This window comes from Coenobita brevimanus, chromosome 104 (genome assembly GCF_032717465.1).
Source record: "Coenobita brevimanus isolate Jiangsu-jjx chromosome 104, ASM3271746v2, whole genome shotgun sequence".
In the NCBI taxonomy this organism is placed as follows: domain Eukaryota; kingdom Metazoa; phylum Arthropoda; class Malacostraca; order Decapoda; family Coenobitidae; genus Coenobita; species Coenobita brevimanus.
In genome coordinates, this window is record NC_137057.1 from 18717188 (window position 1) to 18745066 (window position 27879).

The 27879-nt window shown below is 43.8% G+C and overlaps 2 protein-coding genes across 2 annotated transcripts in view; both read left to right on the forward strand.

Moving 5' to 3' along the window:
* Positions 1-27879, forward strand: part of MED11 (mediator complex subunit 11) — a 427497-nt gene that overhangs the window by 317467 nt on the left and 82151 nt on the right. The gene's annotated exons all lie outside the window — the stretch shown is intronic.
* LOC145416043 (high affinity cGMP-specific 3',5'-cyclic phosphodiesterase 9A-like) lies at positions 9195-21048 on the forward strand. The gene is made up of 10 exons (XM_080285143.1): positions 9195-9292; positions 9482-9563; positions 11276-11377; positions 12056-12191; positions 12846-12968; positions 13244-13356; positions 13721-13871; positions 16368-16457; positions 17465-17626; positions 20959-21048. Exons 1-10 carry the CDS (start codon positions 9283-9285, stop codon positions 21046-21048), a joined length of 1059 nt encoding a protein of 352 aa, XP_080141269.1. The 5' UTR covers positions 9195-9282.

Here is a 27879-nt window from a genome sequence, read left to right on the forward strand (position 1 = left end):
GAGACTGGCGAGGTTAGATACAGGATAACCTTCTTTAATCCCTATACTATACCCGGGTGCAGTGGTGGGTGCTGACCACTACCATCCACTCACTTGATGTAGTGCTGTCTACTTCTTCTTTCATTCGTCATTTCCTTTTTGTATCTGTCCCACTATCACGCACTCACTTGATGTAGTGCTGTCTACCTCTTCCTTCACCTGTCGTTCCCTTTTTGTGTCTGGCCTCTTCTCTTCCTGGTTTTCCCATCCTTCCCGTTGCTTTTAATTAATCTTTCCACTTCAAGTGTCTCTACACTGAGTGACAAGCCTACTGGTTTCCTATAACCAAGGAAACCCTTTACAACGCTGGGTGGTAACCATAACACCAAACAACAGGATGATGTGTAGCCTACTATGGCCGTACAACGCTGGGTGGTAACCATAACACCAAACAACAGGATGATGTGCAGCCTACTATGGCCGTACAACGCTGGGTGGTAACCATAACACCAAACAACAGGATGATGTGCAGCCTACTATGGCCGTACAACGCTGGGTGGTAACCATAACACCAAACAACAGGATGATGTGCAGCCTACTATGGCCGTACAACGCTGGGTGGTAACCATAACACCAAACAACAGGATGATGTGCAGCCTACTATGGCCGTACAACGCTGGGTGGTAACCATAACACCAAACAACAGCATGATGTGCAGCCTACTATGGCCGTACAACGCTGGGTGGTAACCATAACACCAAACAGCAGCATGATGTGCAGCCTACTATGGCGTCCCTGTTACTGGATGCAGATGCAAATTCCGTCTGGCAACCCAACCTCCATACTCTTCCCCGCACCTGGCAGAGGCAAGGTGCTGCCCACTGCAAGGAAACATTGGTTCACGGCATGGGACGGCCCTGCAGGGGGAGCTGCTTGGCCCTGCACGGGGAGCTGCTTGCTTGCGATTGATAGGTCTGCTCAACCAGACTGATCGGGGTTAACTCAACAACTGTTCACGAGTAGTTTTAAACTGAATCAAGTGGTCCAGAGACACCAAGAACGAAATTATAACTACATCAATGGACTGAAGGGGTTAATACTGTCTTAAAATACACAGTGGTGTAAAGATGACAAGAATAACACTGACAATATGTCACTGGATTCAAGAAGTTAACAACCAAAAAGACTGGAAAAAGGGCGACAGATTACAAGGAATTACTGTATTCTTCTCGACTGACATCCATGTGACTTAACAATACGACATTTGTTCTAACTTGCAAAGATTCCCAACCCTTTTCAGCTTGGTGATGGCCAGGTGTAGTCTTACAAGAGTGGACTGACTTAAACTGATACAAACATGGAGAGGGATTTTGTCCGACTATTTTGTAAGAATATAACCGTTCATGAAAGACCTATTTTGCCCCACAATATCCTCATGAGGATGTACCACCAACTTCAAAATCCCCAGCTCCAGGGGTGAACGTCCTCTCAGAAGTGAATGGAAGTAACAAAATGAAAAATACTGTATACTGTATATGTCCTATGCCTGCCATTCTCAACAGAGGACAGAAAGACCTCAGCTTAACATACCAAGACACAGCACTTATGGAAATAAATTTTCGGTCTAAGTTGAATAAAATGACCTGGAGATGGCGAGAATAAACTAAGACATCATCGGAGTGACGTTGCAAAGCAAGAAGCTGACCTGAACTGAGAACACACTACACTCAGACACTAATTTTCATGTAGGTACCTGCTGAATAAAATCACTTGGAGCCTGCCAGACTAAATTAAGGTGTCACTGCACTAGGAAGGCTGAAAAGACTCACCTTAATTCGAAAGACACTACACTGGGGCCACTGGTTCTCCGTAACTTAGGCTGCCACGTACCGCTGCCTGACTCTGTATTCATGTTCCGATCTTCCATGTAACCCAAGTAACGCACTAGTAACAAGTAACATCGTACCTGCAAGTGAAAGGAACAATTAGTTGCAGGTGGGGGGAGAAAGTGACCAATATTACTCTTGTTATCATCAAAGAAAATACACCACATGTTGAGCCTGTACCCCATGAAGAGTCCAAGAGGGGCCAAAATTGTTGTACAAGGCAGTATGTAAACAGAGCTTCACAAGACACTCACCTGCAATATCTGATGTGTTGTGGGCACAGCTGTGTGTGTGTGTGTGTGTGTGTGTGTGTGTGTGTGTGTGTGTGTGTGTGTGTGTGTGTGTGTGTGTGTGTGTGTGTGTGTGTGTGTAGCAGTGGGAGCAGGAAATGAATACGCAGTACATGATATATTGGTGTGTGTGTGTGTGTGTGTGTGTGTGTGTGTGTGTGTGTGTGTGTAGCAGTGGGAGCAGGAAATAAATACGCAGTACATGATATATTGGTGTGTGTGTGTGTGTGTGTGTGTGTGTGTGTGTGTGTGTGTGTGTGTGTGTGTGTAGCAGTGGCAGTAGGAAATGAATACCCGGTACATGATACATTGGTGTGTGTGTGTGTGTGTGTGTGTGTGTGTGTGTGTGTGTGTGTGTGTAGCAGTGGGAGTACGAAATGAATACACAGCACATGATACACAACTGACAATGACATCACTGACTAAGCCGTCCTTGCAACACACAAGAAACAGCCAGGTGGAGTAGCAGAGCAGCGTTATAAATGCACCACACTATTTTCACACAGGCCACACAACTTTAATGCAATGTTAGGGTACACAGTGACGTTGCCCATACTTTGCAATGGCTGTCGCAACCGAGAAGTGCTGAGAGCAATTTGCCTCATTACTGTCCAAGATTTTTTGTGAATATCAGTAAGTATTAACCTCATAGTAGTAGGCGGTGGCGACCATCATCCACTCACTTGATGTAGTGCTGCCTACTTCATCCTTAGCCTTTCTCATTCTCTTTCTGTGCCTGCCCTCCTCTCTTCCTATTTCTCCCATCTTACCTGTCACTTCTTAATGCTTTTCTTTCCTTTACAGGTGGCTTTACATTGAGTGACAAGCCTAATGGTTTCCCGTAAGCCAAGAAACCATTTACAACGCTGGGTGGTAACCATATAACCAAACCATAAGTGCTCCCTACGTGTCAACAAGTGGGTTGGTGGAGGGTTAGTGCCCCTCCCCGTAAAACAAATAACTCAAAGTCAAATGGCCACCCCTTACAGGATTATGGCGTCTGGTGATAGATAGATAGATTAACCTCATCCAGCTTTAAGCCCACAGCTCCCTTTATGACCTATCCATGTTGATCTAAACGTACAGATAAAATCGTCAACAGACAGCGGTAGTACAAGTGTTACTGTGGCTCCCTGCTCACCTAAACGTGAACCCGGTGGTCTGCAGGATGAAGTTACCCCTCTGCAGTGCCACATCCTGCTTTCATGGGATAGGGATTGAGGAACGTATATTTTAACAGTGGTACTGGCGTGGTTGTATCAGTGCCAACACCTGCAGGCATCCCTCTCCAGCAAGTCATCGGCTTGAAGGAGATATTTACGTGGAATCCTCTTCAAAAAAAATACCCCAACTCCCACATTATATAAAAAAAGATGACAATAACCAATAAATCGAAGGAAATCCATAATATACGAACATTACAGGAATTTCGGGGGCAGAATGTTTACAATATTTCGGCAAGGACACAAAAAAACCCGACATCCTTTAATTATCTCCAAAGAATATTCTCCCACCAAACTCACACTTATTTACCTCCATTACCTTGCATAACAAGAGTAAGCAGAATTAAGTGGGGAAATTAGTTGTTAGTAAAGGAAATGTGGAGGGAGAGCAGCATATTTAATACGCCAGCCATCTTCGACGTCAAATCTTACAAGAATGCCAAATATCATCTCTATACATCCACTTTCCCTCACATGTACACCCTAATAATCTCTACACCCTAATAATCTCTATCTAACATTAGTAAGTAGAATTATGTTAGGAAGTTAGATGGAAGCTGCCGAAAAACGAAACAGAGCAGGATATTGTACGATGCTGACCTTCTTCGGCGTCTGTTCTTCCATTTACACCACCATTCCACAAACCATCTCAAAACACGAATATTTCCACCACATACCTATACCCTAGTAAGCTCCATTAATTATTTAATATTAACAAGCAGACTTATGTACGTAAATCTGATGCTAGAGGTAAAATTATGGAAGTGGACCAGGATACTCACGAAGCCGGCCTTCTTCACCATCTGCTTGGACTTTGTCGCCCTTTATAATCACGAAACACGAATACTCACTAGAAATGCTCACCTCTAAGTTATCTCCAATGCCATATCTAATTTTCACAAACACAATAATACAAGTAAATTAACTGTAACCGCTTGAAAATGTGGAATCAAGGCAGGATCCTCACCTCATCACTCCTAAATGTTCTCTTTAAACATGGCGTCGGTTACACTTACACTCCCAACGCCAACCTCGGAAGTATTCATAAAGATCTTAAACCAATTTCCGAGATTTAAAAAGTCTTCACAGCATTTTAAAGGTATTAGAAATAATTTTGTTTGGTCGATTATTTCCGATTTTACACATATGTATGTATTATTTTAGCTTATTTGCTTGCAAACTAAAAAATAAACAAGCAATTTTATGCACGTGCACCTGACGCTCAAAACATTTATAATTTTGGAACCCAGGCCTTTTCCTTGATGTGATGCCCGCGAGATTCAAATTGGTATCACAGTTTTCATCAATACGCTGGTTTATATGCTAGTATCGCTGAACTTATGATCGAGTTAGCTGTGAAAGATTTTTATATGCTACGTTCTTTGCATGGATACTACGCTCTTACGGGATATTTTGGGTTTGCTGACGATAAGATGAAGCCGAAGTCAATAACTACGAACAAAATTCCCACAACCTGACATTTCCTTTCTAGTTTCAAATTCTCCCTGAAATTAGTTTAAACCTCAGCAGTACTAAATGTTACCTTTTTAGAGACTTAGAGAGGAAATTACGGTACAACTTTCTTTTGCTTCCCTTAGACGAATATAATGTACTATGACAGAGATACCGTGATGCAGTAACAAATAGCATGTGTAGTTAGGTAGCGAGATTTTTTAAGAATACACAAATTATATACTTATGACTGTGTCTTGATTTGTCTAATAGTTCGCTGTCGATCTTACACACCCTTCCCAGCATCTTACACACCCTTCCCAGCACCTTACACACCCTTCCCAGCACCTTACACACTCCCCAGCACCTTACACACCCTTCCCAGCACCCTACACACCCTTCTCAGCACCTTACACACCCTTCCCAGCACCTTACACACCCTTCCCAGCACCTTACCCACTCCCCAGCACCTTACACACCCTTCCCAGCACCTTACACACTTCCCAGCACCTTACACACCCTTCCCAGCACCTTACACACCCTTCCCAGCATCTTACACACCCTTCCCAGCACCTTACACACCCTTCCCAACACCTTACACACCCTCCCCGGTACCCTTCCCATATGGACATACACAGTCACTTGTTCCTTCTTATATAAACTTTTCCTGCAAGTGTATGTTTGTATTTTAATCTGTGTAAAGGTACTGGCCGGCCTGTCCTTGGCACTTATAGCCTGCCTGTAGCTTGTATCTTGTTCTGGATGTCTGGTTCAGTCAGGCGTCATTACATTGACTGGCACATAGTCTAAAATATCGTCTGAACTTTTCCTCATCACCTAAAAGTTCTTGGTCTTTTCACATTTGTCTCATGTACCCATTTCATTTTAATTTGATCGGAAATGGCTACACTAAGCAATAACAGCTCTTCTTCTTCCTCCGCCTCCTCACAGGACCACTGGGTACTGTCTTCCATGGCTCCAGTGACACAGTTGATCCCTACATCCGCATCGTAACTCGCTGACATCGCTTCCCGTGTGAAAAGTGACATCTTAAGCATCACGAACGGACTGGGTGTATTGGTGTTGTGATGAGGAGGGGTAGACTGAGATGTTTTGGGCACGTGAAGAGGATGGAGGATGACAACTGGGTGTGGAGAGTGAGAGTTATGAATGAAGAGTTGAGAGGAAGGATGGGACTGGAGTGTATTGGTGTTGTGATGAGGAGGGGTAGATTGTGATGGTTGGGGAGGAAGGATGGGACTGGAGTGTACTGGTGTTGTGATGAGAAGGGGTAGATTGAGATGGTTTGGGAGGAAGGATGGGACTGGAGTGTACTGGTGTTGTGATGAGAAGGGGTAGATTGAGATGGTTTGGGAGGAAGGATGGGACTGGAGTGTATTGGTGTTGTGATGAGGAGGGGTAGATTGAGATGGTTTGGGAGGAAGGATGGGACTGGAGTGTATTGGTGTTGTGATGAGGAGGGGTAGATTGAGATGGTTTGGGAGGAAGGATGGGACTGGAGTGTATTGGTGTTGTGATGAGGAGGGGTAGATTGAGATAGTTTGGGAGGAAGGATGGGACTGGAGTGTATTGGTGTTGTGATGAGGAGGGGTAGATTGAGATAGTTTGGGAGGAAGGATGGGACTGGAGTGTATTGGTGTTGTGATGAGGAGGGGTAGATTGAGATAGTTTGGGAGGAAGGATGGGACTGGAGTGTATTGGTGTTGTGATGAGGAGGGGTAGAGTGTATTGGTGTTGTGATGAGAGGAGGTAGATTGAGTTGGTTTGGGAGGAAGGATGGGACTGGAGTGTATTGGTTTGTGTCATGAGAAGGGGTAGACTGAGATGGTTTGGGCATGTGGAGAGGATGGAGGATGCCAACTGGGTGTGGAGAGGTAGACATGTGGGTGCGGAAAATAGGAAGTGTAAACGTCGGGGGTAGGGATGTGAGAGGCAGACCGAAAAAGACCTGGGACGAGGGGTAAGGGAATGAATAGGGAGGCTGCCAGAGATCAAGCAGCGTGGAGTGCCGTCATTACGAACTGTCCGTCTCCTCCAAGTTGATGTTGTCCCATGCTAAGGTGGGGACATATATTAACGAGTAGTTGGGAAATAAATAATTAAGGAACAGGTGTTAGGGAGACTCCTTACCCGTATGTATGTTTCTTAGCACCGCAACCTCCTGAAAATGATAATCTTTGGTCCGCATTCTCGTCGGGCAAGGCAGATCCCAAGCACCTCTTCCTTAATGATTTATTTTCCAAACTACTCATTAATATCCCCTGGCTGACTTCTTATCTCTTGTCAGTGTCGACATAGATTGCATGAATTACACACAAGAATATAGTAACGGAGCAGAATTAGAAATAAATTGTAAGGACACTCCCTAACGCCTCTTCTTAACGATTTGCTTTTCAAGATACTGTACTGATTAAGCAAATAGAAATATCATCCGTAATATGCGAGATTTCGTAGTACCTCCTCCTCGGCAATTTATTTTGCATATTACACATTAATGTTATTATTCATGTAATCTGTGACTTTTAATATCGGCGTAGATTCCATTTATAACACACTGGAGGATTTTAAGGTGTATGCGCAAAACAATCGCCCAGGAAGAGACCCTACGGAATCTCCAAAGCCTAGCCTATGTGGTACAGTGGTAGAGTGTGCATCTCACACGCTGGTGGACGCGGGTTCGCCTCCCATCAGAGTTGTTAAAAACTTTGGATTGCAAAGGCAATCCCAAAACTTTACTGGACTGGCCTATATGAGAGATTTAGGCTGAACTATTAATGTCGGCACAATTGCAACTCAGAGTAGCATATAAGAGAATATTATGGTGCATGGTGCAAAATAAATCGCTGAAGAAGTGTTGCGGCCCTCACACCCCCTTTTTCCTTAGCGATTTATTTGCAAATTAGGCCTTTCTGTTGGGTTGTATGATATTTATACTCTGCTAATACCGCCATAGCTTTCATCAAGAGGATATTAAGGTCAAGAGTACAAAATAGTTCGCAGAGAAGGAAATGTTACGAAATCTTCTACATGAGAGATTACGGCTTAATTAAAATATCGGCACAGTTGCATCAGTATATAGAATATTAAGGTGTAATGTGCACAATAAATTTGCTGAGGAAGAGGTCTTACGAAGCCTCCTAAGTCGGGGTTGAAAATTAAGCCGTTATGTCGTTGAAATGGAAGGATTTTTAGTACTTTTTCCTGATCAATTTATTTGGTATATTACACTTTCTTGTCCTCTCTGTCGTTATCGGTATTTTTTAATACAGTCATAGTTCCTATTAGCACCATATTAGGGGATATTAAGGTGTAACAGGCCAACTAAGTCGCCGAGGAAGGGATGTTACAAATTCTCCAAGGCCTGTCTCACCAAATGTCAACAAAGATCAGCTGATCGGCGCGCCAGCATGATTTTCTGATAATAATTTCGTCTATTTCTCTTTTGTGGTGTTTGACATCTTTCTGTATAAGCAGGGAGAGTGAAAATATGGAGATGGCGGAAGTTCTACGATTTCGCCAGGCAACACTGAAAATCCACCTTTTACTCTCAGTCAACCAAAACACTCGTGCACGAGGGTTACCTTGTGTCGGTCACTAGCAGTGGTGTTTTCAAGGCAAGCATCATGCCTCCAATGTGTCGGTCACTAGCAATGGTGTTTTCAAGGCAAGCATCATGCCTCCAATGTGTCGGTCACTAGCAGTGGTGTTTTCAAGGCAAGCATCATGCCTCCAATGTGTCGGTCACTAGCAATGGTGTTTTCAAGGCAAGCATCATGCCTCCACTGTCCACAAAGCTACAGGACTGTACCTGGTATGTTCTTGGCTAGAGATAGTTGTTGAGAGACGGGAAGGGGTCCACCACTGGCACAGACAAAACCTCGTCAGTGATACTCTGTCCAAAACGCCCCAGCAGTGAGGTTCACAAACCGGAAAAGACCCAGTCTGTGCAACACTGGATGCACAAAACTTCATTCATCCATCATACAGCACTTTATATCAATTACAAACCTATACAATTAAGTCTTGACCTTGATGCTTATTTTCTCAGAACATAGTATTTCTAGCTTCTCTTTGCATCTACTGTAATTCATCTCAGATTTGGATCATTTTGGTGTCATTTTTTCCTAATTTCAATACCTTTGTGCCCTGAAATGTTAAGTAGCATATATTCTTTTTTATCACCATGCCATTTTCTGTGAGAATATTTTCCGCATTTTATTGCATTAGGTATAAGATAACAACCATTTTGCACAACAGATAAGCCAGTATGCATTTCCAGGAAGTTTAATTATGATTTGACCAATTTGCAGGAAAAGAAAAATCTGAATATATTCAATAGCTGCAAGTCTGCTATGATGTAGCAGAGGAGTAGCTGGAAGAAGAAGGGAACCAAACAGCACATCTGTGGGCATCACACCTTTGTTGCCAGGCATGTGTCCAGGTCAGTTCCAAGCTTGTTTTATCAAAAGCTGTGCAGGCTGCCTACCACTCCTTCCATAATTGCTTCATAGTAGCTTAATATTCTACTGCCAGTTACTTGGGAAACAATGACAACAATGATGATGATGATAGTAATAATGATGATGATGGTAATGGTGATGGTTTATCTTACTGTCTTTATCCGTGACAGGTGTAGTTCAAGCCAGTGGTGGGATGCGCAGGCAATGGAGAGTCTCCCCATACCTCTGGGCCCATGTCACCCACAGAACCTGGTACAGTATTGTTTTACAAGTGGACACTATGCAGTTTTGGAATTTTAGCACCATTATCGTATAGTATAGTCCCTAAGGATCACAAATAACCCCCATTACCCCATTCAGAAATTGATTATTACTCCCCTAAGATAGGTTAGGTATGTTGGGTTTGGTTTGGTTAGTTTTATTATGTTCGGTGAGGGGCATTTCTGACAAAAATGAAGGTCAGAAACATTTGAATCGCATCAGAAACTGCCAGAAAAATATATCACACTACCTGGGGGGTGTATTGTCCACTTGTAATAATTTACCCAGAACCCAAGGTCACACACTGTATGGTTTTCAACTCCCTCAGTGGGATGACCTGTTATTGTATTTTTTCTTGCCATCTCCAAATGATCTTGTTTGGTATAGGAGAGACTTATTACAGGGGTTAGGTATAGCCTTCATTAAGTACTTCACTGCTGCATCATCATCATCCGGACCTCCTTTCCCATCCTAGGGCTGGGTGAGGAGTAGCAACATTCAGACAGCCCAAGTTTACCCAGTCCAATGGGCCATGCTTCCATTGATGACATTCACTCATCATTCAAGCCCCTGGAATCCTGGCTCTATCTGATACACCAAAAACATTCACCATATTCTGTAGCTTCACATAAACATATCCGATAGAGTTAATACGGATACTGTCACATTAAAAGGGGTGTCAAATCCTTGATCATGCTCTTCTCACAACATTCATCCAGCCAGCTTGGATCTCATGTCAGTTCGCTAGCCTCATAAACCACAGACCTTACTATATTCCTTCTGCCTTAACTTGGCCCAGAGTTTCATACTTTTGTAGCTCAGTGGCAGAAAAAGTCAGTATGGTTTCTTGACAAGCACTTCTTCGTGACTAGTGCCATATTTGTATTGTTTATGAAGACTCCAACTATCTATCTATCTGTCTGTCTGTGGAAGGGAGAGGAGAGAGAGAGAGAGACCAAGGATGAGATGAGGGCTGGAGTGGGTATATATGAGAGATGAGGATGTCAGTTGGCGGGATAAGGTGACGTGGAGTCGATTTATTTGTGGCCACCCCTTACAGTATTAAGGTGTCTGGCAATAGATAGATAGATAGATAGTGGAATGTGTGGTATTTGCATTGGTCATCAATGTATTGTGAAGAAATAATGATGAGATGATGATGATGATGAAGATAACGATGATGATGATGATGATGACAAAGACGATGATAATGATGAAAATGATGAAGATAACAATGATGATGATGATGACGATGACAATGAAGATAACGATGATGAGAAGATGAAGATAATGGTGATGATGATGATGATGATGATGACAAAGACAATGATAATGATGAAGATAACAATGATGATGATGACGATGACAATGAAGATAACGATGATAAGATGAAGATGATGGTGATGATGATGATGATGATGACAAAGACAATGATAATGATGAAGATAACAATGATGATGATGACAATGACAATGAAGATAACGATGATGAGAAGATGAAGATAATGGTGATGATGATGATGATGATGACAAAGACGATGATAATGATGAAAAATGATGAAGATAACAATGATGATGATGACGATGACAATGAAGATAACGATGATGAGAAGATGAAGATAATGGTGATGATGATGATGATGATGATGATGATTTACTTTATTATTTTTGTTGCTGTCTCTAATTTTCTCTCTCTCTGGGCAGTGATGGTGTGGTGGAGGCGGAAACACAAGAGCTACTACGACTACCTTCTGTCAACAGTTGGGTGTGGGAAGAGTCGGAAATATTACTGCTGCTGCAACACATGTGAGAGAGAGAGGTGGGAAGGAGAGAGGAATTAAGAGGATGGGAAGGGAAGAGAGAAAATGAATTGGCAGGAATGAGAGAGACAGAGAGGATGGGAAGGGAAGAGAGAAAATGTGAGTTTATGAGACCAAAGTTGAATTGGAAGGAACAAGAGAGAGAGAGAGAGTATACATGCATTCTACTGTGTAAATATATATACTGTATATAAGATAAGGTCCTCTTAAATGCTGTTGATCCTTATTAAACCGAACTTAGTGAGTGACAGACTAACTAGGAGAGTATGTGAATGAGGTTGAGGGGGGAGGAGAGAGGGAGGGGAAGATTGTGGGTGCAATGAAGGGATGAAGTAGAGAGGTATATGAGAGAGGGGGGTGTAAGTTGGGGGGATGGAGAGTGAGAGACTAACTAGAAAGAGTGTGTGTGAGAGAGTTGGAGGGGGGGAAGAGGGAGGGGGAGACTGGGGATGAGATGAGGGATGGAGTAGAGAGGTATATGAGAGAGAGGGATGTAAGTTGGGGGGAGGGCAGGGAAATGGGACAGGGTGACATGGAGGCATTTTGTTTGTGGCCACCCCTTACGGAATTAAGACGTCTGGCTCTAGTTAGGTGATAGACAGACAAAGATAGATAGACAGATAGATGGATAGATAAGTACTCTACCAATTTCTCCCCTCCACAGGTATACAGATCTAGGCCTGCTATCCAAGTTCGGCACAGAGATTGAGATGCTGTGTTATTTTCTGTGCCGCGTCAACCACTGTTACAACCAAGTCCCCTTTCACAACTTCGAACATGCCTTCTGTGTCACTCAGATGGTAAGTGGGTCCTATCTTTGTCGTAGATTTTCATTATTGTTATTATTATTATATAGTGGTAGGTGGGGTCACTCATCATCCACTTACTCGATGCAGTGCTGCTCTCAGGTGACTTCCCTTTCCTCTCTTCCTTCTTTCCTCCCATCCTCTTCTTTCTATTTTCCTTCGTTCTTTCCTCTTCCTTCTGCCTGTGGGTGACTCTACACTGAGTGACAAACCAAATAGTTTCGTGTACACCAGGAAACCATTTACTATGCTGGGTGGTAACCATATAACCAAATTATGGTGCCTGGTGGTTTAGTGGGTAATTAAGGCTCCCCAATCGGATTGAGCCTTCGCAGGTTTATATCCAAGGGGTGGTTGGGGGTTTGTTGCTCACGTAATGCCACTCAGGGATGAGCGAGGCTTTTCACTCTCATCTTAAATGTCAGGACCAACTTGCCTAGCCCTGGGCTCCTACGCTCCTTGTGGGGCAACACAATATTAGATGATGATGATGATGATTCTTATTATTGTTGTTTTTCTCTTTGTCATACCTCATCCTGTCCTAAGATGATGATGATGATGATGATGATGATAGTGGTGATGAAAATGATGATGATAGTGATAATGATGGTGATGACAATGATGTTGATGATGATGATTTCTTGACAGATGTATGGTATGGTGTGGCGTTGTGGATTGCAGGAAAGACTAGGCGATTTAGATGTGTTAATTCTCCTTACATCCTGCATATGCCACGACCTTGACCATCCTGGATTTAACAACATCTACCAGGTAAGGGAAGCATTGTATTGTTTATTTATATTTGGCCTGAGTTTTAAATTACAGTATAGACAATGCACCTTAAGGGATATATAAAAAGAGGTGTGTAGTAGATAGATTGATATATTGTAGTGTTAAATATAGATAGATAGATATACTGTACTGTTAGAAAAATAGATAGATAGATAGACAGTCAGATAGATAGATGGACAGATAGACAGACAGATAGATAGATAGATACACAGATAGATTCACAGCACCACTTAATAGATTCATTTTGCCCACAGATCAACGCGAAAACAGAATTAGCCCTGCGATACAATGACATATCACCGCTTGAAAACCATCACTGCTCCGTTGCATTCACTGTTTTGGAGCAACACGAATGCAACATATTCAGGTGGGTGTATTGAGAGGACGGAGAATGAGAGACTGACTAGGAGAGTGAGTGAGATGGAGAGGAGGGAGGGAGATGGGGAGGGGGAGACCGAAGATGAGATGGAGGAATGACGTGGGGAAGTATGTGTTTGAAAATATTGGGAGAAATATTTTGAGTTGGTCTGGCCATGTAGACAGGATGGAGAATGAGAGACTGACTAGGAGAGTGTATCTGAGTGAGGTGGAGGGGGAGGGGAGGGAAGGGGAGACCACGGATGAGTATTCTAGTCCAAGTTTTTAGTAATTACAGATACTACAAACCCTCTTATGGTAAGGACAACTCCCTTACCCCATTCCAGCTCACACAAAACCATTTTAATCCACAGAAACGTGTCGGCCGAGGACTACAAGAAAATTCGTGAAGGGATGATCCGCTGCATCCTGGCGACGGACATGGCGCGGCACAATGAGATTCTGTCCGACTTTAAAGAGATCATTGAGGAGTTTGATTTCAAGAACCGGGCCCATGTTAACCTTGTACGTATAGACTGTAGTTGATTTTGACTTTTTTGCCCCCTCATGGTAGGTATAACTTGTTGTATCATTTGTCATATCATTTATAAAGCCAACAATGTACTTGTGTGTGTGTGGCCATTCGCCTTGGACGCTGCAACTGTGAGCAGGGCAATAGGCAGGATGCCGGTGGGGAAGGCAGCGGGAGTGGCTGGGTTAACTGCTAAAATGTTGAAAGCCTCAGGAGATATAGGAGTGGGGTTAGTTGCTTTCTTGATAAATACGATTATGTGTGAGTATGTTGTCCTCAGAGTGTAATTGTAAATGTGTACAAGGGGAAGGGTAATGCCCTGGAAGGAGGAAATTATAGAGGCACGAAGCTTTTAGATCAGATAATGAAGGTAATGGAGAAAGTTCTAGAAGGTATGATTAGAGAAAGAGTGAATATTGATGAGATGCAGTTTGTGTTTATGCCAGGCAGGGGGACCACAGATGCCATATTCATTGTTTGACAGCTTCAGGAAAAATGTTTAGGAAAGAAAAGGGATCTGTACTTTGTTTTTGTTGATATGGAGAAGGCCTTTGACAGAGTCCCTTGACAGGTGGTGAAGTGGACAGTGAGAAAGCTTGGGATCGAGTTGTGGCTGGTTAGGGTGGTTATGGCTGTGTATGTGGGTGCTCGCACCCAGGTAAGGGTGAATAGAGATTTGAGTAATGAGTTTTCCGTGAATATTAGTGTGCATCAGGGGTCAGTTTTGATCCCCTTGTTTATTATGGTACTTGAAGCCCTCTCTCGTTACTTCTGAAAGGGACTCCTGTAGATGTGTGCTAATGATTTGATTTGGTGTTGACTGCAGAAAATGAAAGGGAGACAGAGGAAAGATTTAGGAAGTGGAGAGATGGTATGGAGCACAAGGGATTAAGAGTAAATGCAGATAAAACAAAGGTAATGGTATCTAGGGCTGGTGGCAGTACTGTCAGAGTAGAGGGAGGGTGGCCATGTGCAATTTGCCACAAGGGGGTGGGAAGTATTTCCATCTTGTGCAGTGTTTGTGATAAGTGGGTGCATAAGAGATGTAGTGGTATTAGAGGTAGACTGCGAGATAATGCTGATTTCATGTGTACAGTGTGTTGCAGAGAGCAGGTGGAGATTGTCAGGCATGAAAGGATTGAGCTTGCTGATGAGTCTCTTGAGTGTGTGGAAGAAGTTTTTATTCAGGAGACATGTTATATACTGGAGGTGGGGCTGGAGCTAGCTCTGTGGCTAGAGTGAGAAGTGGTTGGAAGTTCAGAGAGCTGTTGCCTCTCCTGACATTGAAAGGGCTCTCTCTCTGTGCTAAGGGATCTTTGTATGCGGCATGTGTCCATCCATCCATCCATCATCCAATCCTACGTTGCCCTGTGATGGGCATGTGTTAGGAGTGTAATTCTGTACGGCAGTGAGACTTGGGCAGTAAAGGAAGAGGATATTCGCAGGCTCAGACGTACAGAAATGACAATGATTAGGTGGATGTGCAATGTGTCCTTTAGTGCGAGGCTTGGGGGGCCTAGGTTTACGATGGAAGAGTTGAGAGGTAGGATGAGACTGGAGTGTATTGGTGTTGTGATAAGGAGAGGTAGATTGAGATGGTTTGGGCATGTGGAGAGGATGGGGGATGATAACTGGGTGCAGAAAGTGAGAAGTGTTAATGTTAGGGATAGGGTTGCGAGAGGTATACTGAAAAAGACCTTGGATGAGGTCATTGAGTGTGACCTCAGGGATAAGGGACTGAATAGGAAAGATGCCAGAGATCCAGCAGTGTGGAGAGCTGCCATCGGGTGACCGAGGCTGATGCATGCAAGCATGTTGGAACCTTCAAGAACGAAAAGAAAAACGAAACGACCTTGGTCACCTAATGGCAGCAGCTCTCCATGCTGCCTGATCTCTGGCAGCCTCAAGTATTTAATTCCAGCTAGTGCAAAATGGTCTGAGAGTTAGTCATAGGAATAGTGGTAGGTAGGGGCAACTACTATCCACTCACCCAATGTAGTGCTGCCTTAAGGTGACACAGCACTATGTGAAAAGAAAAATGCTTGACTGTAAAGGGGTGATTATCAGATGTCATACAACCAGATGAATCCCTGGTGGTTTAGTGGATTACTGTGCCCCATCCAGATGTGGCCCAATAGGGTTTACGTGCCAGAGGTGAGTCTTCAGAGGCTAAGTAGGTGAATACTGGTACCACAGAGGCTCTTATGGTAAGGTGGTAGATGGATGGCAGTGAGAGAGGGGGATGTAAGCTGGGGGAGGGCAGTGAAATGGCAAGGGACAGGGCAACATGGAGGCGATTTATTTGTGGCCACCCCTTACTGGATTATGGCATCAGGGTATAGATAGATAGATAGATGGATTGACTGATTGATTATGTATGCTCAGGACAACTCTAGCATTTTATTTTAGCTAATCCCAGATATTTTATTACTCTAAGAGGGATTATAGAAGCCTGAGAGTGTTAATACTGGTTTTAATATCCTGCCCAGCTGTCCATGGTGCTGATCAAGGTAGCAGACATCAGCAATGAAGCGCGGCCGCTGGACATTGCCCAGCCCTGGCTGGAGTGTCTCATGCAGGTAATGGTTTGTAAGTTACTTCTTTGTCTTTGTAGGTGATGGCTTATGCAGGTAGTGTTCTGTTTATTCCTTTTTCTTTTTTTTTCTTTTTTTTTCCGAGGTGGAAGTGCCTATCATCCATTCACTCAATGTAATGCAGCCCTCAGGTGACTCTGCACTGAGTGACAAGCCAAATTATTTCCTGTTGTCCAAGGAACCTACTGTATCATATCATTTATAAAGGCTCCAACATGCATTCGTCAGCCTTGGTCACCTAATGGCAGCTCTCCATGCTGCTTGATCTCTGGCAGCCTGCCTCAGCGTGCTTACATGCATCGGCCTGGGTCACCTCTTAGTGGCTATCCATGCTGCTCAGTCTCTGGCAGCCTCCCTATTCAGTCTATTATCCCTGAGGTAACACTGTGTGACCTCATTCCATATACTGGTACTAGATACTCTGTACTGTACTATGTTGTGTTGGTAATGAGGACTAGATCAAAACCTCCATCTCATCCTTGGTCTCCCTCTCTCCCCTGCACCACTCTCACATACACTTTCTTTGTCATTCATTCCCCATTCACACCTCTTGGCCAGACCATCTCAAGATCCTTTTACTAAGTAAGAGACTAACTAGGAGAGTATGTGAGTGAGGTTGAGGGGGGGAAAGGAAGGGGAGACCGAGGATGAGATGGAGGGATGGAGTAGAGGGGTATATGAGAGGGGGGAGTGTAAGTTGGGGGATGGAGACTAAGAGACTAACAAGGAGAGTGTATGTGAGTGAAGTGGAGGGGGGAAGAGGAAAGGGGAGACTGAGGATGAGATGGTGGGATGGAGTAGAGGGGTATATGAGAGGGGGAGTGTAAGTTTGGGGGAGGGCAATAAAATGGAAGAGGACAGGGCAACATGGAAGCAATTTTTTGTGGCGACCCCTTACAGGATTAAGGCGTCTGGCTATAGATAGATAGATAAACAGAAACTTGTAATAGCTTCTAAAAACACTGATACTTATATTGCCATTCTTTCAACAGGAATTCTTCAACCAAAGTGACCTCGAGAAGTTGGAAGGGCTGCCTGTCTCTCCGTTTATGGATAGGGACAAAGTAACAAAACCATCATCTCAGTGCTCCTTCATTGGTTTTGTGCTCCTGCCTCTCTTTGAAGCACTAGGGAAGGTTCTGCCGGAGCTTGAGGTGAGGTAAATAGATTGATAGATAGATAGAGTGTGAGAGAGAGAGAGATAGACAGAGAGAGACCTAAGAGAGAGAGAATATACAGACATTCATTTCAGTGCTCCTTCATTGGTTTTGTGCTCCTGCCTCTCTTTGAAGCACTAGGGAAGGTTCTGCCGGAGCTTGAGGTGAGATAAATAGATTGATAGATAGATAGAGTGTGAGAGAGAGAGAGATAGACAGAGAGAGACCTAAGAGAGAGAGAGAGAGAGAGAATATACAGACATTCATTTCAGTGCTCCTTCATTGGTTTTGTGCTCCTGCCTCTCTTTGAAGCACTAGGGAAGGTTCTGCCGGAGCTTGAGGTGAGGTAGACAGATTGGTAGATAGATAGAGAGAGAAAGGGATAGATAGAAAGACAGAGAGAGATGTAAGAGGGAGTTAAATATGCAAACCTTCATTTCAGTGTGTCTTCTTTGGTGTTGTGCTTCTGCCACTCTTTGAAGCATTTTAGCAAGGCTAGTGAGAGAGAGAGAGAGAGAGATTTACTTTCTGTTGTTCTTATGATGTTGATGATGATGATGGTTCTATTCCAGTCTTTTCTGTTTGAATCTATTGTCTTTTATTATTATTATTATTATTATTATTATTATTATTATTATTATTATTGTAAGGGGTTGGCAATAGCCAACACCTACTTTCGTCATAAGATGATCCACCGGTATACATGGAGAGTAATGAGGAGGATGGATGGTGAACTTGTTGAACGAAAGGCAATGATAGACTACGTGTGTGTGGATGAGCGAATGAGAAGACAAGTGTTGGATGCAAGAGTGTGGAGAGGGTGGGGGAATGGAGTCTCGGACCATCACTTAGTGATGGCCAAGGTAGAGCTGCAAAGAAAGTGGTTGAGGAGGCGAAGGGGAAGACAGGAGGAAGCAGCTCCTGTGAGAAGAGTGGAGAAATTGCAAGATAGTGAGAAAATGACAGAGTATAAGAGCATAGTGGAAGAAAGATTGGGAAGGTATGAGCTAGAGCAGATGGAAGGGGTGGAAGACGTATGTAAGATATTCACGGAAGAGATAGGCGCAGCGTGTGAGGCGGTTTGTGGAGTGAGGAGGAGATGCAAGGGTGTGCAAGGGACAGCATGGTGGAATGATGAGGTGAAACGAGCTGTGGAACAAAAGAAGAAGGCATATGGTGAATGGTTGGCGAGTAGAGGTAGGGGAGAAGATGAGAGAGAGAAGAGAGAGGTATATGTGAGCAGGAGAAGGGAGGTTAAGAGACTGGTGAAGGAGAGTAAGAAGAAAGTGGATGAAGAGTTTGGGAGGAATCTGAGTGTGAAATGGAGGGAGAGTAAGAAATTGTTTTGGAAGGAGGTAAAGAAAGTAAGGCAGTGTGAAAGGAGATATAGTAGGGGAGTGAAAGATAGGAATAATAGATTGTTGGTGGAGAAGAGAGAGAAACTGAGGAGATGGAAGGAGCACTTTGAGGATTTGTTGAATGTAGAGAATGAGAGCAATGCGAGTATAAGTGGTTGGGGAATGGCTGGGAGAAGGAGAGATGAGAGGAGGGAAGAAGAGATCAGTAGGGCGGAAGTAGTGGAAGCAATGAAGAAGATCAAGATGGGAAAGGCCCCAGGGATTGATGGAGTGTGTGGTGAAATGCTGAGGTATGGGGGTGAGATTGTTGTGGAATGGATATGCAAGTTGTGTAGATTGGCTTGGGAAGAGGGAAGGGTTCCAGAGGACTGGAAATCAGGTATAATTGTTCCTTTATACAAAGGAAATGGGAGAGAGAAGTATGTGGTAACCATAGGGGTATTTGCCTTCTTAGTGTGACTGGTAAAATATATGGTAGAATACTCATTGATAGGGTTAGGCATATGACAGAGGAGCTAGTTGGAGAAGAACAAGGGGGATTTAGGAAGGGAAAAGGGTGTGTAGATCAGATAATTGTTCTAAGATGTTTAGTGGAGAAGTATCTAGAGAAGGGAAGGAAAGTGTATGCTGCCTTCATGGACTTGGAGATAGCTTATGACAGAATAGATAGGCAAGGTATGTGGAAGGTATTAAGAATATATGGAGTGGAGAGGAAATTGTTGAGTGCTGTGAAGAGTATGTACGAGGGAGCTAGGGCTACGGTGCGAGTGGATGGTGAGCTGAGTGAGTTCTTTGATCTCAGTGTGGGACTGAAACAGGGTTGTGTGATGTCTCCATGGCTGCTTAATATATACATGGATGGGGTTGTGAAGGAGGTGCAAGGTAGGGCAGTGGATGTGGGGGTGGCTCTAATGAATGAGGGTGAGATTTGGAAGATTCCGGTGTTGCTGTTTGCTGATGATACAGTATTATTGAGTGAAGATGAATGGGAGTTGCAAGGTTTGGTGAATGAATTTGGGACAGTGTGTAGGAGGAAGAATCTGAAAGTTAATGTAAACAAAAGTAAAGTTATGGTGTTTGAGAGGAATGAAGTCACAGAGTGTGCAGTGAGGTTGGATGGTGAGGATATGGAGAATGTGAGTGCATTCAAGTACTTGGGTAGTGTGATGAGTAAGGATGGAACTTTGGGGGATGAAGTGCGTGAAAGGGTACAGCAGGGAAGGAAGGTTGTTGGTACACTGAAAGCAGTGATGAGAAATAGGGAGTTGAGTATGGAAGTTAAGAAGTCACTGCATGATAGTATTGTGATCCCTACCCTGACGTATGGAAGAAGCGAGGCGTGGACCTTGCAAGAGGGGAACAAGTCAGGAGTGAGAGCAGTGGAAATGAGTTACTTGAGAGGAGCATGTGGAGTGACATGGAGGGACAGGTTGACGAATGAAGAAGTGGAGGAACGTTGTGGGGTGGATGTGGATGTGGTTGAGAAGATTAGGAGAAATACACTGAGGTGGTTTGGACATGTGGAGAGAATGGAGAATGAAAGACTGACTAAGAGGGTGTATTTTTAGAATTTAGACAGTTTATTGAGACAAACAGTTATACATACATATACGTATACAGGTATATCTATATATTACATTATCACCTCAAAAGGATGAGGACGCTGAGCTACTCTTCACCCTACTCCGAGATATTACATACTAACATAAGAACATAATGTACTTTTCACCCTGCTCTGAGATATTACATAAGAGCATAATGTACTCTTCACCCTACTCAGATATTTTGTTCAGTTACTCTTACATCACAATATAGCAATGTCTACTTAAGTATGTGTTTGATGTTTTTACAATTCAGTATACTTCCTATTTTATCGTTATTAAACATCCAAACGACTTGTTCGGTCACTGAGTCTACAGCAGGATTTCTAAACTGCGCTAATTTTGAGCAGTGAAGTACATAGTGTTGCAGGGTGTGGGCTCTGGGTTCATTACACAGTCTGCAGCACGTTTTATGATCTGGCGTATCCACTCCAAGCTGCCACAGATATTTATAGCCTAACCTCAGTCTAGTGCATACAGAATCTTTCCACTTATTTCTATATTTTCCATATGTGAAGTGGGTTCTCAGAGCAACGTTAGTATAGTGATACATAGTTTCACTACTAGAATGTTGCTGCTCCATTCTCTGATTTTCCTCTTGACCTTGTTGTGTTCTTATTATAGTTTTAATCTGTTTCAAGGTTAGTTGGCATACTACATCTATGTCTTCTTTTTCTGCTGCACTCTTGGCTAGTTCATCAGCTCTTTCGTTCCCTGGTATTCCAACATGGGATGGTATCCATGTGAATGATATGAATCTACCCGATTGCTTGAGCTGATGCAGGACAGCTCTACACTGGAAGACTACGTCTGCCAGTGCAGGTGCTGTGCTCTTAAGGGACTCCAGTGCTCCTCGGCTGTCTACGAAGAAGCACACGTCTCCTTCACCTCCTGTGATCTCCCTGAGGCCGTATAATATTGCATATAGCTCTGCCTGAGTGGAAGACACGTTGTTGCTTATTCTAAAATTTATTTCGCTCTGTACACATGCACTGTCTACTTTATCTAATATTACGATCCCACACCCTGCTCTGCCATCCTCTCTGACCGAACCATCGCAGTAGACGTGAGCAGTGTTTTCATTGTAGAGTTTATTTATTTGGTTTTGTGCATGTGTCCTTAACACACCTACAGCATAACATTCTTTCTTTTTCTGTAGTGGAGATATGCTCACCTTTACCTCTTCCTCTTCCCAGGGTGGAGGCCTAGGTGCCTGCGGTATCTCCTCACAGAAGTTTTGTACCTCGTATTTGAGTACGTTCCTCGCAAGGTCTTTCACATAGCCATTCTTGCCTTGCCTCCAGAAGGTTCTGGTTCCGTTAACAACATCTTTGATGCTGTTACGGAGTCCCAGTCCGCTTTCTGACCGCATGTGTCTTATTGCAGCCGCCACATTGTCTTCCTGAATTCTATTTTTTACACTCTGCAAATTTAGCTCAAGTCTCATGACATCTATCATGGTGTTCCTTGGGCAGCTAAGTATGATTCTCATTGCGGCATTCTGGATTTTTCAAGTTTTTCCAGCCTTCCTTCACCAAGGCAAGAGAGGACTGGGCTTGCGTACTCTAATACCGATCTGACAGTAGTGAGGTACATCATTTTTAGTACTGGTACACCCACCCCTGCACCACTATAGGCCATTGATCTCAAGGGCTGCAATCGTGCCTTGCATTGCGTTATTATGTGGGTCATCTCGGCATCTTTACAGTCTGCTGTGTAGCCGACATACATACCTAGGTACTTGTAAATTCTCACCCTCTCGATGTTTTTGCCATTAATTACTAAATGTTTTTCCCCTAACGCACGGCACTGGAACTTTGTCTTACTCTCGTTAATTACAAGACCCAGACTTTTGATCAGGTTGCCGAACCTGTTCAGTGCAGTTTGCATAACATCAAAAGTTTTTTGAAAAGCATGATGTTAGTGAGACTGGTCTGTTTCCTCCAGTCGCTTTGGGGATAGGGATGATAATTGCTTTTTTCCATGCTCTCGGTATTCTGCCCTCCCTGAGACTCATATTATACAAGTCTAACAGCGGGCCGTCCTCCATGCTGGCCAGGCAGTTAATTATCTCATACCTAATTCCATCCTCACCAGGAGCTGTAGACCTTCCATTTTTAACTGCACGCAGTAGCTCATCCCTGGTTATGTCTGTGCCTGTCATGTCTTCGGTGTTTAACGCAGTAACAATGAAGCTTCTCCTATTGTCCTGCCATGCCTCTAATGCCTCCCTCACGTCGTGTGGCAGGCATTCACTGCTCGCCGCAGATGCCCACAACTTCATTAAGTCTTCAGCTAATTTTTCTGGGTGTGGGTGTGCTACGTTTATCACCTTTCTCCCTCTTACTTTGTTAACTTCTTTCCAAATTTCGGTTATGCTCTTACTGTTGCCTATCCTGTTAGTGAAGCGTTCCCAATACTCCCCCCTTACTTCCCTTTTGGCCTGACTACAAATCTGGGCCAGTTCCTTCATTGCGGCTTTGCTTGCGTCACCCCTACCCATTTGCACCCATTTTCTGTGAGCCAGTCTCATCATTTGCGACAGTTGTTTTAATTCTTTATTGTTATAGTATTTGTCTGTATGGTAGGAGCAATTTTTCTTCACGCGCCTTTTATGATTGAGTAATTCGTTAATAACCTTAACTAGGTCTTCGTAAAACTGGTCTACACTGCTCGGATGATAGCCACTATACCATTCCCGCACACCATCAATAAAGAAATCAACTTTATCTTTGGGTAGTGTTAATCGTTTTCTGCTATGTGTGATTTTTCGTTTTCCCAGTGGTATAGTGATAACAAGGGAGAAGTGATCACTTAGCAAGTCTGGTGCAATTTCACATTTTCCCTCTAGACCCTGACCATTTAGAATCACAGCGTAGTCTAATCTCCCTCCCTTGATATGTGTCGCCTCCTGTGTCCCCAGTATTTTGGATTCAGGGTAATCTAATATAAACTGTCTAAATCTCACGCCATTAGTATTGGTCTTTCCCTCTGTCTCCAAATCTTTGTGACGAGCATTAAGGTCCCCAGCTACTAAGGTCACTTCACTAAAAACAGTATCAGGCAGAGAGCTAACGGCAAAGCAATTTTTAGAAACATACAGGTTAATTACGTTCAGCACAGCCTCACTCAGATAAATTTTGACGGAAACTGACTCCACACCTTCACTCCTGTGGGGACACTATAACAGCTCCGATGGAATGGAATTTCTTACGTATGTAGATACACCCCGTATACCATCACCCGCCATAAGTTGATACTTTGTATATCCACCGAGTTTAAACAGATTGCCATCCCTATCCCCCGTCTCCTGAAGGAGTATCACATCTATACAGTGATTTAAAATATAATAGTGAAGGTCTGTAATTCTATTTTTCAATCCATTCACGTTCCAAGATATTACCCTAAGTTCGCAGGGACCCATTATCCATAGGTGTCTCTAATACCATATTTGATATTTCCTCTAATTCCTTGGAGAACTTGTCCATATGTTTATGCAGTTCCAGCCAACCTTTAAACACTTTACACTTTTTCTCATCATCCTGGCACGTTTCCAAAACCCTTCCTATACCTGCAACACCACTGGTCAGAACCTTGTGAGTTTTGAGCGTTTTCTCTTTTCCCCTTATTACAATTTTACGCTCTGGAGACTTTTTGGCGTGTTCACTCTCACTGTTGCTGTTTACTATGTTGTCTGTGCTCTCACTATTGTATTCAGCATTTTCTGTCGGGTTCATAAGTTTATTAACTTTCTTTTCTAGTGCTTCTAGTTTTCTGCCCAGTTCTTTTATGTATATGATTAACTCACCATTTCCATCCGTTGATTCTCTCCCTCCCCTTGTCCTCTGCTCTGCTGTCCTTTCTTCCTGCCCCTCGGACCCTCGCGCCAGATAATTTGGTCTTTTTGGACACAGAGGAGACCTTGCACCGAGGTTCGACACGTGTCCCCATCTTGATTTTTTCTCCGCATTCGCTGGACTCGTGCTTCCTAGCGCAGAATCTGCAGCGTGTGTCCTCTTGGCAGCGCCAGGCCCTGTGTCCCCACCTGCTGCAGCGAAGGCAAAATGCTGGTTCCTCAATGTAGGGCCGTAAGCTTCTGTATCCAGCACCCGGAATAAAAACTTGCCTTGGGATGTCCCCTTTCATTAGGGCAATCACTTGGTTCTTCTCCTGTCCCTTGTTCATGTGTCGCTTGGCCCAGATAAACCTAGGGTCGTTCAGGAGGAATTCTGGGTCTAGAACATAAGAACATAAGAAGAGAGGATAACTGCAGTAGGCCGGTTGGCCCATGCTAGGCAGCTCCTAGAAGAGTAACTGAACTACTAGAATGAGATAAGGATAGCAAAGAAGAAGGCTCTCCCCCACCCTCCAAACCCTCCAGCCGAAGCCGGCAGGAAAAAGTCAGAAAGAACACTACGCCGTATAGAAAAACTGGCGTGGACATTTTACAGGAAAGTGTGAAAGGAGAATAGAGACTATCACAGTGTAACCTGAAAAGGAAAAATTATGAATTAGTATTGGTTATAAGATTTTCTTTATTCTATATCCACCCCTTATTAGTCATATGCTTATCTAGCCTATGCTTGAAACTCTCAATGGAAGAGGCAGCAACTACTTTACTAGGTAGCTTATTCCATTCGTCTACTACTCTATTACCAAACCAATTTCTACCTATTTCCTTTCTGAAACGGAATTTTTCTAGTTTGAAACCATTATTTCTAGTTCTATCCTGTATGCTCACTTTAAGTACCTTGCTGATATCTCCCTTATTTATACCCTTCATCCACTTAAACACCTCAATTAAGTCTCCCCTTACTCTACGCCTCTCTAGCGAATGCAGACTTAGTCTTTTCAGTCTGTCTTCATATGACAGGTTCCGGACGTCATGTATCATTTTTGTCATTCTTCTCTGTACATTTTCTAACGAATTAATATCCATTCTATAGTAAGGACACCAAAATTGTACTGCGTAGTCTAAATGTGGCCTTACTAATGCTAGATAAAGTTTCATTATTACTTTAGATGATCTATTGCTCACGCAATAGTATTATGGGATATCTAAACACGATAACCTTGGTGTATCTCTCCCTCTCCTCTGGAACCTGCAGTGTCACACCCTCAAAACCAGTCGTGGTCAGCATCTCCACTGCCTCCTGACTTCCTACTGTGACGTAAGGTCTCTGCCTACCTTCCTTAAACAGGACCTCGAACCGTCGATATGCAAGTCCAAGCTTCACCGTCCAGAGTAGTTTTTGGTGATAATTTAGGTCAGTGTTGGTGGGGAAGAGAAGCCTCACTCTATTCCTTGGGGTGGCCTCGTCACGGTCCTGGCTAGGCATTGCTCCTGACCCACGTGGTGTAGTCGGCTGCACTCCAGCTGCCTTCCCCGTATCACATGGTATAGTAACACCTCCATCTACCCCACACGACTTATTCTTTACCTTTTTGTTGTCTCTGTCCTCTTCTTCATCACTCGCTTCCCTCTCGCTGCCGCGTATCATCCTCTTTCTCTTCTCTCTTGTACTGATGACCTCCGTAAACCCGGTATCCATATCTATTTCTTCCTCGTTGTCACCCAAGGGGGCCTCCCTTCCCTCGTTCATGGCCATGGCACTAGCCATTTCAGGGCACGTTGGTTTTGTAGTGCATCCGATCAGTTTCAACTCAGTTGTTAAATTACTGTGTGATGAAGCGCTCTGGGAAGCACGTCTGCCTGCCGCGGAGGTCAAGGACAGAATGAAGAGGGTGTATGTAGGTGAAGTGGAGGGAGGGAGAGGGAGGGGTAGACCGAGGATGAGGTGGAGGGATGGAGTTGGGAGGTACAGTATATGAGGAGGGGGGGTGAGTTGGGGGGAGGGTAGTCAAATGGTGGGTGACAGAGCGACTTGGAGGCGTTTTGTCTGCGGCCACTCTTTGCGGGATTAGGGCGTCGGGCTATAGATAGATAGATAGATCTATCGGTGGATAAATCAATAATTATATGGTGTCACGGTAGGGTCAGGCTCCATATTACCTCACCCTTACCAGCTTACTTCGGCATTTGTCAGGTTAATATACATAATACATTCACTGTTATGTCCATCCATCTCTCTCATTCTCCTCATCTCACCCTGTTTACTCCCCTCTCATCATCATCATCATCATCATCATCATCATATTTCCCAGTTCTGTATTATATAACCATCTTTTTTTTTTTTTTTTTTTTTACATAAATGTAAGATGTGTTGTACTTCAAGAATATAGGATATGGCTGTATGATAGGCCAGCCAGTTGCAAGTAATGGTGTGTGTGTGTGTGTGTGTGTGTGTGTGTGTGTGTGTGTGTGTGTGTGTGTGTGTGTGTGTGTGTGTGTGTGTGTGTGTGTGTGTAATTCACCGGGTCGGTCAGGATCACTTGATGGTCGTGATCGTCAGCTTTTACCCTCCCGGAAGGGAGCTGAGAGCTCATATAGTCCGATCTAAGGGCAAGGCTGTGACCACACACGCACACACCAGTCCCCTTGCTCGAGGGGGACAGTAACCACCCACTTCGTCAGTGAAACTTTTCGGAACGTGTGTGTGTGTGTGTGTGTGTGTGTGTGTGTGTGTGTGTGTGTGTGTGTGTGTGTGTGTAAACTTAACCCATTAGCTGTGGTGGCTTCTCTTCAGTTAACATAAAATCGCTTACTGTATGCTGAAGTATATATACATATATATTTATTTTCCGGTCACAGCGTTCATCTAGCACGTCATATACTGTTCAGTTCTGCCGAGTTGCTCTTAGCTGAACGTATCGATGTAACGTTAGCCAAAACAAAATACCGTCTTTGTAACTAATTCGCATCTTACAGTTTCGATATCTAATCTCATTGTTCGTACATCACGATACTTTAGGCAGACAAGAAAATAATCTACCGAAATAGAAAACGCTAGTTACATGGATAACTGATATATTTTTCGTTCCTGGACTAGGCACATTTTACCCGTCTCCTATTCTGTCCTACTTTAGCCTAAACCAACCCATCCTAACCTACTTTTCTCTGCCCTACACTACCCTACCCCAGCCTACCCTGCCCTAGCGTTCCCTACCCTATCCTACCGCTGAGGTCTCCTGTAGGGATACTCGTTCTTCGGTTTTTGCCAGGCTTAGGGAGGTGGAGGAGATTAAGGTGTTGGACATCCGTTCTGGGGGCGGAGAGACTTACAACATCCCTTTGTCTTGTTGTAAACTTTGGTGTACCCTTTCCCTGTCATGACACTTCTCCGGAGTCGATAATATTCCCCATGCAGTGCTGAGGTACCTGGATGATGAA